Source organism: Plecotus auritus (genome assembly GCF_963455305.1).
Source record: "Plecotus auritus genome assembly, chromosome: 4".
Taxonomy (NCBI): Eukaryota; Metazoa; Chordata; class Mammalia; order Chiroptera; family Vespertilionidae; genus Plecotus; species Plecotus auritus.
The window spans coordinates 136281385-136293920 of record NC_137775.1 but is presented as its reverse complement, the minus strand read 5'-3'; the positions used below and the strand labels follow the sequence as shown (position 1 = coordinate 136293920).

Genomic DNA, 12536 nt, shown 5'->3' with positions numbered 1-12536 from the left:
GCCAGCTGGAAGCAGGTATCTGGGATTTATTTATCTTCTATAATTGAAACTTTGTAGCCTTGAGCGGAGGCCAGGGCTGGCCAGGGTGGGCAGGAAGCTTGGCTTCCTCCATCGCTATGGGCAACCCAAGCTGCCTGCTCGCTCCAGCTCCGTGGCCTCCACCATCTTTGTTGAGTTAATTTGCATACTCACCCTGATTGGCTGGTGGGCGTAGCGGAGGTACGGTCAATTTGCATGTTTCTCTTTTATTAGTGTAGATTCCTATTACTACTAGTAATAGAGTGGGGATGAGATTTAGGAACAGTCTGTGAACAATGAAATATTAACAGATTCTTGCACACATGGAAATGTACTTAACACTGGTGAACAAAATATGGAGACATTTACAATCTTTTTATTCTTCTGAAATACCTCTTTTGTAACTTAACTTCACATAACTTAATACAGCTTTGGGAGTGTGAGAAAAATGCCAGAATTGAGCTAACACGTAGCTTTCTGAGACCACAGCTACAGAGAGGAGCCTCCCTGAGTTGGCTTCCTAGGCCAGGTAACCAGACTGCTCAGCTTCAGAAAAGCCTTGCCTCTTTGGAGCCGACCTTTGGGCACCCGAATCCAGTGAGGCTGCTCCACACGGGGCCCTTTCTGGGTCCTCGAGGGTTTCTGTCACAACCCCATCATTTCGACAGAAGCCCAGGTGGTTAATCACAGGTTCCTGGTGTGCAGGACTTCGTTCTCACATATCTAACCTGTTGGTAGGAACATTTCAATTCCAGGTAATCCTGAGTGCATAACCCTAGAAGCTGATGAGGTTTTCAGAGTGTTGGTTGAGATTGATGTGCAGAGAAATGAAGGGAAATTGGTGTGAGCCATTAATGAATGGCATGTCCTGCTCAGCCTCTTTTCAAGCACTCAGTAGCCACACGTGAAGGTCTCTGCCTATTTATTGTGCCGCTATCGACGAGAAATGCCTGTGGGCACTCACCTGGGTCCGGGGAGAGCTCCCAGCAACATTTCCCTTTTTGGAGCCGATGTGGTGGTGGACAGGCCTTTGTGGTTCTTATTGTGATTGCAAGATGCAGCTCAGCAACAACCATCGGGGAACTTTGAAAAACCACCGTGTGTTATAGGTACATGGTGTGCCCAGACCGTACTGTGAGGTCAATATTGGTTTGCTATTCATCTGTGAGCCAAATTAATTTCTATTCAGGAATGCCTTCTGATCCAGCAGCCAATGTGGTGTTTTAGAAAGGAGTTATAGACATCTTCCACATCAGCCCAAACTAGAATGAAGTGAAACCCAGTTCTATCTCCATCACATGGCTCCTGACCATTTGGCAAGAGGTATTTATGGTCTTTATATCAAAAGGCTTTGCTCCCCAAACTAAAACCCTGAGGTGTGACTGTCAGGAAGCAAATGTTAACAGCATTCTGGTTTATCACTGCAGGCTTTTTTCTCATCTTCCCATGACCGAGCTGTTTTAAACTGTTCTGGAGTGTTCCAAGATCCTCGCCCCTCTTTGATCTTTCCTCACTACCCTCTTTTCAAGTGAGAAGCAAAATTCAGTGGAAACATAGTTGAAGGGTTGGGGAGACAGAAAAAAGAGAGATGAAAAGGAGCAAACCTTGTCCTCCTAATCTTGTGCCTTTAGGTCCAAGGCAAAATCAGAAAGGACAGTGGTGTCCCCGGGCCTCAGAGTCAGCTGTTGTGGCCTCTGGTCTGAACCCAGGATTGAGAACTAGTGGCAAGTCTACACTTGGGTCTGAAATGCTACTCAGCAGACACTAGAAGACCTGGCCACCTTTGGCTTAGCGATGGCCTCTGGTGGGTGCTATTGGCCTGGTGAACACACTCAGCAAGTGCAGTGGGTCTTTTCATTTGGCACCTGGGCCATAAGGACAGGACTGGAGTCCAGGGGCAGGTGGTTCAGGGCGCCGTCCCCGTACAGCTGCAGGCTGTTGCGGGCCATCAGCTCCCTGGCCATGAGCACAAAGACTTCGTCTATGTTCTTGGACTCCTTAGCTGATGTCTCCAAAACAGCAAGGAGGCCGTATTTCTCAGCCAGCGTGCAGGCATCCTCGAACAGAACATGCCGTTTCTCCCACAGGTCACATTTGTTCCCTGGGAGTGAGAGAGAAGCAAATATTGCATTGAGTAACTTAATCTGATTTTTAAAAAATGAACTTTAGAAAGAACATCTTAGTTCAGCAATATGCATGCATGCACTTCTTCCCAAATAGTAATTGAGACCAAATTTAATGAAAATGAAACCACAGATGAATGGAAACAGAGCCACCATCTTAATTCACTGTTCTTAAGATCTTTAAGAGCTGTGAGGAAGGGACCAGAGGTATGTGTGTTATTGGCCAGGACAGGTGGAGCCTCCATATTCTTGGGAGGGGCCATCTCTCCTACGTGTGACAAGATAAGAAGGTGCCAGAGCGATTCCCTCTTGCTTCTCTCTTCTCCCTTCAGATCTCATTCCTCTTTCTCCCTAACCACAAAGTGTTGGACACTGCGATAGAACCTGGTATGCTGGAACTTGTGGTCAGGATTTCTTGGGTTGAAGTTGTGGAATGTATAAGGAAGGACTTACTTTGTTAGCTGTAATTTGCATATAATAAAATGCACAGACTTGCACTCAGGGGGTCTCGATGAATGTGTATGCAAGTGGTTTGAGATTATCCACTAGAGTGAGACTATTGCAAGACCATGCAATTCTGCTCCCAGGTATGTACCCAAGGGAAGTATGAGCCCATGTGCATCCATAAACATACAAGAACCTTCAGGGCAGCAATTTTGCTAATTGTCCCAACTGAAAACAACTCGAATGTCCATCACCAACAGAAGGGGAAATAAAAGTAATGCTGAGGGACAGAAGCTTAGATAAAATGACACTCGGTACAATGCCATTTGTAGAAGGTTCAAAAACAATAGCAAAATAGAGCTGCTGATAAAGAAAATGGAATGATGTCATAAAAGCCATGATAGGTTTACTTTGGGGGAGAAGATAAAGTAATTAAGAGGAACAGGAAGGGGAGCTGGGGGGCAGGGTGCATTCTTTCTTGACCCAGGTGGTATTTACACAAGTGTTCCCTTTGTGATATATCAGTGTTTGCAAACTTTTCTCTGTATGCATTATGTCCCAATAAAAAAGATTGAAAAAATACTTTCTCCTAGAGTAGGCAGACAGCTCTGTTGTGGGGGGAGGGCGGTGTTTAGTGGGTGGATGGATTGAGCAAAAAGAAAAAAAAGAGAACTCATGTACATGGACAACAGTGTGGTGATTGTGAGGAAGGATGGGGGAGGTGGAAGAAGGTAGAAGGGGGATAAATGGTGATGGAAAAAAATAAAGGAAAAAGGAAAAATACTCAGCATCATAGGCACCAACCTGGTCATTGACAAAGCTAGATTTTTATCATAATTCTCCCCAAATAAGGTTAAATCCAAGGGCCATTACCCTTCCTGGGACTGTGGTAGGCTGGAAAATGGTCCCTAAGGACATGGTTCTACCCCCTGGGAGTTGTAAATGTTACTTTACCAGCAAAAAGGGTCTTTGCAGATATGATTAAGTTAAGAATCTTGAGTCCTGGAGATAATTCTGGATTAGCAGGGTGGGCCCTAAGTGCAATCACGTGTAGTCTTATGCGAAGGAGATAGAGGGAGACTTGAGTATACACAGAGGAGGTGATGGGAAGTCAGAGGCAGCCACGAGCCACAGAACGCTGACAGCCACTGGACCAGACAAAGAACAGATTCTCCCTTAGAGCCTCCAGAGGGAGTATGGTCCTGCTCACACTGTGATTTAGGCCCAGGGATACCAATTTCCGATTTCTGGCCTCCAGAACGGAGTGAGAACACACTTCTGTTGTTTTCAGGCACCCAGTTTATGGTAATTAGCAACTACAGGAAACTAACTCAGGTATTTAGCTTCAAGAAAACTGTATGCATTTTTATAGCTTGTGAGGTTTAAGTTCAGGGCATAGCCCTGCTTCTAGAAGAAAGGTGTGAGGGTCCCTTGGTTGGGACAGGGATGCTTCCAGAGTAGGAATCCCTGAGCCAGGAGTCTAGGCCACCCCTCACCCTGATCTGTGGCTTCTGGGCTGGCTGCACTGGTTCTGACTGCTCCTCCCACCTGCCCCAGTGCCACCCGTGGTTAACTGACTGTCCCCGGGTCTGCCTCCAACAGCTGGTGGTTGCAACCTCAGGACAAGCCAGGACACTTGGCGGGAGGGAAAGAAACATGTGCTTGCTCCTACAGTCTGAGTCTTTGCTCACTACGTGTTCTGTGTGGACACCAGAGATGCATGGGCCCTGTCCCAAAGAAAGGGATTCTTCATCTTGTTAGGGAGGCAAGAGAGACACTTGGACAATTAAAGAGCCAAATGGCCCTAGCCCAGGGGTGGGCAAACTTTTTGACTCCACGGCCACAATGGGTTCTTAAACTGGACCGGAGGGCTGGAACAAAAGCATGGATGGAGTGTTTGTGTGAACTAATATAAATTCAAAGTAAAGGAGCGGAGGGGAGAGCAAGAGAACCCTCCGCTCTTTCGGCTCCGCGGGCCGGATAGAACAGCCGAACGGGCCGGATCCGGCCCGCGGGCCGTAGTTTGCCCACGGCTGCTAGCCGGTTTGGCTCAAGTGGATAAAGCGTCGACCTGAGGATTGAAGGGTCCCGGGTTCGATTCCGGTCAAGGGCACAGGCCTGGGTTGTGGGCTTGATCCCGAGTGTGGGGCGTGCAGAAGGCAGCCGATCAATGATTCTCTCTCATCATTGATGTTTCTGTCTCTCTCTTCTCCCTTCCTCTCTGAAATCAATAAAAATATGTAAAAATAAATAAAAATAAAGAACCAAATGCCCTGGCCAGTGTGGCTCAGTTGATTGAGCATTGTCCTATGCACCGAGGGCTCGCCAGTTTGATTCCAGGTGAGGGCACATGCCCAGGTTACAGGTTTGTCCCTGGTAGGGGGTGTGCAGGAGGCTGCTATTGATGTTTCTCTTTCCCTCTCCCTCTCTCTCTAAAATCAACAAAAACATTTAAAAAATAAAAAAGAGCTATATAAGAATTTGCCCATCTAAGACAGGCCATGAAACAACACATCCTAAGGACCAGGTGAATGGAACAAGTTATTAGCCTTACAGGTGTACCATCCCTTACCCACATTTCCCAAATCCAAAACACTCTGAAACCCCTAAATGTTTTGGTAATTTATCTGACAGTGAAATCTGTCCTACACTGGCCATTTGAAGTTTTTATTCAACCTTCGTTGTATAACTATTCAGATATTTCACTGCACATATATTAATGCATTTGACCATGGGATGTTGGCCCAGACACTGCTGAGGGTGTTAGGTAACATAGCATTCAACAAATTCTGGACTCTGAAATCTTTGGCCTTAAGGGTTTTCACTGAGAGACTGTGGACCTGTAACTGTAAAAGAATTTCAGTGGCCCTAGATGGTTTGGCTCGGTGGATAGAGTGTCGGCCTGCGGACTGAAGGGTCCCAGGTTTGATTCCGGTCCAGGGCACATGCTCAGGTTTTGGGCTCGATCCCTCATAGGGGGCTTGCAGGAGGCAGCTGATCAATGATTCTCTCTCATCATTGATGTTTTAATCTCTCTCCCTTCCTCTCTGAAATCAATAAACATAAATTTAAAAAAAAATGAATTTCGGTGAAAGGTTTGCCCGAGATCATAAGCGGACAAAATATCAGATGCTGAAGGAAGTTATGAGACAGAGCAGCCAGTATAACCTACAGAAGGATGTTGGCGTTTTGACCCCTCACTCTGATGGAAGAGCTGAAGAGTTAGGTCAGGAACAGAGCTGGGGGAACGCGAAAAGATATGCAGCCAGCCAGCCATCTCTGCAAGAAAGCTGGAGTCTTGCCAGTCGGGTTCAGGAAGTGGTGGGTTATCTGGAGGGCCATGGGGGACCCACGAGGATTTTAAACAGAGGGACATCACATCACCGAGCAGCTGAGCTTCCTGTGAATGGCCGGATGGGGAGGAACAGTAGGAATCAACGCACAGTCATCTCTTTGCCACTTGTGTGGTGGGAAGGGGCTGGGGTAGACAGAATGGAAAAATAGTAAAAGAGACAGGAACACTTCCATAAGGGAACAAGACATTTGACTTTTCTAGATTAAGGCAAGGAAGCCAATGGCAGAAAACGGAAAGCCCCCTTGTATTAGCCCTGGGGTGATGGGGACATGTCCAGATCATCTTTAGGGGCATTTCTAAAATCAATTAAGAACTGGGGCCGAAACCGGTTTGGCTCAGTGGCTAGAGCGTCGGCCTGTGGACTGAAAGGTCCCGGGTTCGATTCCGGTCAAGGGCATGTACCTTGGTTGTGGGCACATCCTCGGTGGGAGGTGTGCAGGAGGCAGCTGATCGATGTTTCTCTCCCATCGATGTTTCTAGCTCTCTATCCCTCTCCCTTCCTCTCTGTGAAATATCAATAAAATATATTAAAAAAAAAAAAAAAAAAAAAGAACTGGGGCAGCATTGCTCAGTTGGTTGGGCATCATTTTGTGCACCAAAAGGTTGCAAAACTAAAACTAGAGAAATAACAGAAACATTAACACTTTTCTGAATGTACAATAGGACTGCTCACATTTCCAGCTGCAAGTTCATTTTGTGTAGTTGAAGTTCCTGTTAGTTTTGATGTTGGTGTGTTAAGATTCACGTAGGGTCTTAACAGGTATAAGAAGTCATTCAAGCCCTGGCTGGTGTGACTCAGTTGGTTGGGCATCATCCAGTGTGCTAAGAGGCACCATTTTGATTCCTAGTCCAGGAATCAGGAGATAAGCCTGCCCAGGTTACAGGCTCGACCCCCCCAGTAGGGGGCATGCAGGAGGCAGCCCATCGATGTTTCTCTCTCTTCCCCTCTCTCTCAAAAATCAATAAAAACTTTTTTTTTTTTTTAAAGAAATCATTCAAGGGTGAGTCAGGTGTGTCAGGTACATTCATCTGAATGGCTCCCTCAGGGGTTTGGAGCCGCTGCCCGTGAACCTCAGCCTACAGAGCACTTTCTGTGTGGTCTGCACAGACTGTGCAGCAAACCAGCTGGGGCTCCTGCACATAGAGGTCTGGACCCCGTCCCAGGTCTCCAGAATGAGAAACTCTAGGGTGGGGCCTTGGGATCTGTATTCTTAATAATAAGTTCACACCACCCCTCTCATTTTCAAGTGAATCTGATGAAATTTCCGGGCCAGATGCTTTCTGAGGTCCTCTCACCATTTGCACTTTATGATTTCATGCTCCCCTGCCACCGGAAACACACAAAAAGCTGAGTGTCAGCAGAGGGGGCCAATAAAACAAAGTTAAACCCTTTGAAAACTCCATACCGATCAGCATAATGACCAGGTTTGCAGCTCCGTATTTTTCAATCTCGTGAATCCAGTGAGGAACGGACTCAAAGGTGGACCGCCGGGTGAGGTCGTAGGCGATGATGGCCGCGTGGGCGCTGCGGTAGTAGCTCTGGGTGATGGTCCGGAAGCGCTCCTGGCCTGCGGTGTCCCACACCTGCATCTGGAGATGGGAGGGAAAGCGGGTGGCATCAGGAGCTCCCACACCTGATGGGGACTTGCTCACAAAGTTGTCTGCAAAATACAGTTTCCTGGATTTTACTTGGAGATATCCAAATTCCGGAGGTCTGGGCTGGGCCACGAGTCTGTTTTCAGTTGTGCCAGGGTAATTTGGATGGGCTCTCAGGTTTGGGAGCCACCACCTCAGGGATGCGTTAGTTGGAGAGTGGGGATCCAATGCCCTGGTGTCTGGTGTTCTTTCCCCTTTGCATCTCAATCATCCCTTCCTCCAGATTTTGGGGCTTATCTCTTGAACCTGCCCATTGCTATTAACACTGGAAAAGGAAATAATGTTGGCTGAACTGTTTTGATTTTAAAGGACCACTCCACTGTTTATGTTCAGGAGTATCCTCATAATATTACCTCCTAAACCACCATCCCGAGCAATGGCGCCAATTTATACACCTTCTAACAGTGTCTAGGGTACCTGTTTCTTCATATACTTATATTATTTACCAAATTTATTTACTTATTTTAAAATATATTTTTATTGATTTCAGAGAGGAAGGGAGAAAGAGAAAGAGAGAGAGAGGAAGAGAGAGAGAGAGACATCAATGATGAGAGAGAATCATTGATCAGCTGCCTCCTGCACACCCCCTACTGGGGACTGAGCTTGCAACTGGGTGTGTGCCCTGATCGGAATTGAACTGTGACCTCCTGGTTCATAGGTCGACGCTTAACCATTGAGCCATGCCAGCTAGGCACAAAGTTTATTTTTTAAATAAATTTTGCAAACATACAAGACTAGAGAGAATAGAGTAATGAACCCTCATATACCTATCATTCCAGATTCAGTAATTATTCAATAATTATCAAGATTTTGCCACTTTTGCTACATCTAGCCTGTTCTGTTGATTTCTTTGTTTTTATTCTTTAATTTTTTTTAAATCCTCATCTGAGGATATTTTTTTCATTGATTTTTTTAGAAGAGTGAGAGAGAGAAACATCTATGTGAGAGAGATACATTGACTGGTTGCCTCCCGCACTTCCATATGTGCCTCAACCAGGGCCAGGGATTGAGTCTGCAACCAAGGTACATGCCCTTGACCCGGAATTGAACCTTCTAACCACTGAGCACCCAGCCAGGGCTCTTTGAGGTATTATTTTATTTATTTTTCTTGTCTGCAGCATCATACATGATCATCCAACTGCCTCTAGAATGTTCACACCTGTTACTGCAAATTCAAATCCCAGGAAGAACTCCTCCTGGGAATTTACTTTAGGTCAGTGAGGTATTATTTTAAAGCAAATCCCAGACTTCATGTCATTTCATCCCTGCTTACATTGATGTACATCCCTATAAAAACGGACATTTTCTTTCATACCCACAATGCCATTATCATAATAAACTTTCTGATAACTCCTTGGTATTATTTAATGCCTAGTCCATATGAAAATTTTCCCGATTGTCTCCAAAATGTATTTTTACTATTGTTTTTATTTAATAAGGATCCCAAACAAGATCCACTTATTACATTTTTACCCACACTTTTTGATCTTTTCTAATCAAATGGGTTAAAGACAGTATTTTACTGTTAGCTTATTGTTTAATTATGAATGAGGATGGACACCTTTGCATAAATGTATGAGCTCATTCTTATAAAATTTGTGAAACAGCAGTTTTGTTCAATCTGTGAATAGCCTACTTTTTTGTGTGTGCTTGGTTGTTTAGCTTTTTTTTCTCGGCTATTTATCAGGGCTCTTTTCATGTTAAAGCAATTAGTCATTTGTCAAGTCCCACATATGCAAATATTTCTTTCCAAGTGTCATTCATCTTTTGACTTGGTTTAGAGTGTTTTTGCATATGTAGAAATGTTACCTTTATATGGTTACATAGAAATATGTACATTTGACCTTGAGATAGTTAGATTAAGCAATATTTTCCCTTATGGCTTCTGGACTTCTTGTCTTTTTCACATTATTTACTTATTTTTATTGTTGACACTATTACAGACATCCTGGATTTCTCATCTTACTGAAAAGCCCAATTTCCTCATTCCACAATGATAAAAACGAATACACCTATGTTTTTTCCTGGTACTTTTATGATTTCATGTTTTACATTTAAATCTTTTATTCCTCAGGCATGTGTTTCGGGGTTAGGAACTCTGGCTAAACTAGGAGGAGCAAACCCCATGCCCTTCTGACCTTCACTTTCTTGCCGTCGATCTCCAGGGTGCGCACAGTGAAGTCCACCCCAATTGTGTTCTGCTGTGTCTCCGTGTAGACCCCGCATTTGAAATGCTGCACCACACAGGTCTTCCCCACGTTGGAGTCCCCGATGAGGATGATCTTGAACAAATAGTCGAAGTTCTCATCTGCTGCCCTGGCTGAGCTGGAGAATTGCATGGCGCTGCCTACCTAGAGTGGAGCTGGGAAAAAAAGGAGGGATTCAGCGTCTCTTTAGTGAGCACCGACCAGGCGCCAGGCACTGTTCAAGGCACTTGGGGTCCAGGACAGGACAAGGCAGGAGGAGATCGTTGCTTTCAGAGCACTAACATCCTCTTGGGCCCTGGCTGGTTTGGCTCAGTGGATAGAGCATTGGCCTGTGGACTGAAGGGTCCCGGGTTCAGTTCCGGTCAAGGGCACATGCTGGGGTTGCCGGCTGGATCCCCAGTAGGGGGCGTGCAGGAGGCAGCCAATCAATGAGTCACTCTCATCATTGATGTTTCTACCTCTCTCCCCTCTCCCTTCCTCTCTGAAATCAATTATATATATATCCTCTTGGTTGAAGGGCACTAATTACTGGTCAGGTACAAGGGAGCTGCCCCCCTAAGCTCACACCTGCCTTAGGTGGGTTGACAGTACTTAGGGGTGCCCTAGGATGAAGAGGTCCTACTGCCATTCTCCCCTGGGCCCACTACTCAGTCATCACAGTCAGATGACAGCATTGATGGAAATCCTAGTCATTGAGACCAGGGGCTCCGTGCGCTATGGAGCGCCCACTCAGCAGGAGGATGGCAGAGGAGATGCCCACAGGAGTGTTTTTCCTGCCATTCTTCAGTTGATGGACATGCCTAGCTTTTCACATGGGAAGAAGGACTCCAAACTACTGGGAGGCTGAATGTCCAGGCAACCAGCAACAAAGGACTGACAAGATCGGACAGAAAAGTCAGTTTAGGGAAGAGTGACATGGTCTTTTTCTTCTGGCTGGCACCTACTTTTTCTTGTTGAGGGAATTAGGATTTTGAGAAAATCCAAAAAGAAAACTGTAGTGAGAATGTTTATGGCATACTTCACCATAAGCTGGAAAATAAAGTTTCTAAATGACAGTGTTTCCCACACTAACTGATTACATCAAAATTATTTGGGGAGATAATTAAAAATACATATTCCCCAAGCCCATCCCAGATCTGCTAAAGATATTTAAAAACCTGCGTACACATACGTGCACACACTCGCCGGGTGATTCTGATGCCTGCCCAGCCAGGTTTGGAAAACACTGATCAACACAATCACTTGCCTGAAATTTTATTCTCACCTTCAGCATGTCTGCCCAACTATTCACCCATGCTTCAATATCACTGAGCATGAGGAACTCACTACCTTCTGCAAAAATCCATTCTGTGTGTGCAGCTCTAACTCACCTGGGGTTGAAATCTACCTCCCCGGCTTCCATCTGTTGACCCGACCGGGCAGATTCCGATTCCACATGCCAGCCCATCAGATATTTGGAGCGCCAAGCATATCCCCTCCAGGCAATTATCCTGATGCCCTCAACTGTTCCTCATAGACTATTGTGTTGGGTCTCCTCATAAAAATACATGAAACCTACCCCCATTTGATGATTAAAGTTGATGTGCTGCACTGCAAGTTGCTCCTGCCTTACGATACCCTTCTTCACTCCCCCCAGTTGTACTTTATGGTTTTCTTTAAAGTCATGGGAAAGGACAAATCTATATTGTTACACAAATTAAAATGCACACAGATATCCAGCCTACAGAAACCCCATGCTTCTCCAAAACCACCTGTGGCTCAGTGATCCAGCAGACCGTGGACACATCCAACCACTTTGTTTTCCCCCTCCGACTTTTCAAATAAAGAAAGCCATTCCACTTCCGTGTCTTATCACTGTAACTTGAGCTGAAATCTTCCTTCTGTGCCTCACCCCACCACAGGAAGTCCTCAGAATTTCCGCAAAAGCCCCTTTAACTCAGCCTGCACGTCCTGCAAGGAGAACGCAGTGTCCACCTGAGACGCCCTCCATCCTGCATCCGGTGGCCTCCACCCTCCCGGCTCACCTGTCGCTTACCTGCCGTGCTCTCTCACTTCGGCTAGCGGGGAAGGTTTTCTTTTTCTCCTTGTTTTCCTTTTCAGCCCTCAGGGCCCCTTCTTCCTGCTGCCTCGCTGCGCGGTGGGAACTGTAGTTCTGTCCGCAGGTGCCAGGTTTGGCGGCCTGAGAAAGTGAAAGGAAATCGAAGCCCTCCCACTGCCCCTGAGCCCGGAGCTGCCGTTGGGCACAAAGCACAGGTGAGGCGCTGGCCAGCACTGGCCGCCCAGAGTCTGAACATTCGTCATCTTGCAAAGCCAGTTAACTCAGCCAAACCTAGTAAACCACCCTGTTCCTCCGTCCTACTCACTTTCTCTTCTGCAGCTCCCCCCTCCCCGCCCTGATTTTTCCTGATGTCCCTTGTTTGGCTGGGGTGGGGGCTCGAGTGGAGAGAATACAATGTAAAGGATACAGAGCTGAGTCTTGAGTCTTTGTTTTGTGGATTTGAATTACTGTTCTTGAGGCCCCACTAAAAGAAAGGTGTTCCAAAGAGAAGATTAAAAAGCGAAAATAACTTTGCATTTGTATGGGAAGAAAGAGCTGAAAAAGCATTTGTTTCTCTCCCTCAAATATTCTACCACAGAACAGAGGTTAATTTCTAGGTCTGAGGAAACAGAGTTTATCAGTCCCTGATGCTGGCAGAAGAGACAAAGCCGAGGTGAATTTTCCTTAGTTTTTCC

At 46.0% G+C, this 12536-nt stretch overlaps 1 protein-coding gene across 1 annotated transcript; it reads right to left on the bottom strand.

Annotated features, from left to right (window-relative positions):
- Positions 1-380: 380 nt before the first annotated feature.
- RAB19 (RAB19, member RAS oncogene family) lies at positions 381-12091 on the bottom strand. The gene is made up of 4 exons (XM_080663809.1): positions 11839-12091; positions 9735-9958; positions 7347-7530; positions 381-2119 (listed from the first exon to the last, which is right to left on the bottom strand). Exons 2-4 carry the CDS (start codon positions 9933-9935, stop codon positions 1851-1853), a joined length of 654 nt encoding a protein of 217 aa, XP_080519935.1. The 5' UTR covers positions 9936-9958; positions 11839-12091; the 3' UTR covers positions 381-1850.
- Positions 12092-12536: the final 445 nt, after the last annotated feature.

Coding starts and splice junctions, on each gene's coding strand:
- RAB19 (XM_080663809.1), bottom strand. CDS start 9,935: ATGCAATTCTCCAGCTCAGCCAGGGCAGCAGATGAGAACTTCGACTAT. Junction 7,531..9,734: donor TCGACGGCAAGAAAGTGAAG/GTCAGAAGGGCA, acceptor TCCCATCTCCAG/ATGCAGGTGTGGGACACCGC. Junction 2,120..7,346: donor CCTGGTCATTATGCTGATCG/GTATGGAGTTTT, acceptor TCTCACTCCCAG/GGAACAAATGTGACCTGTGG.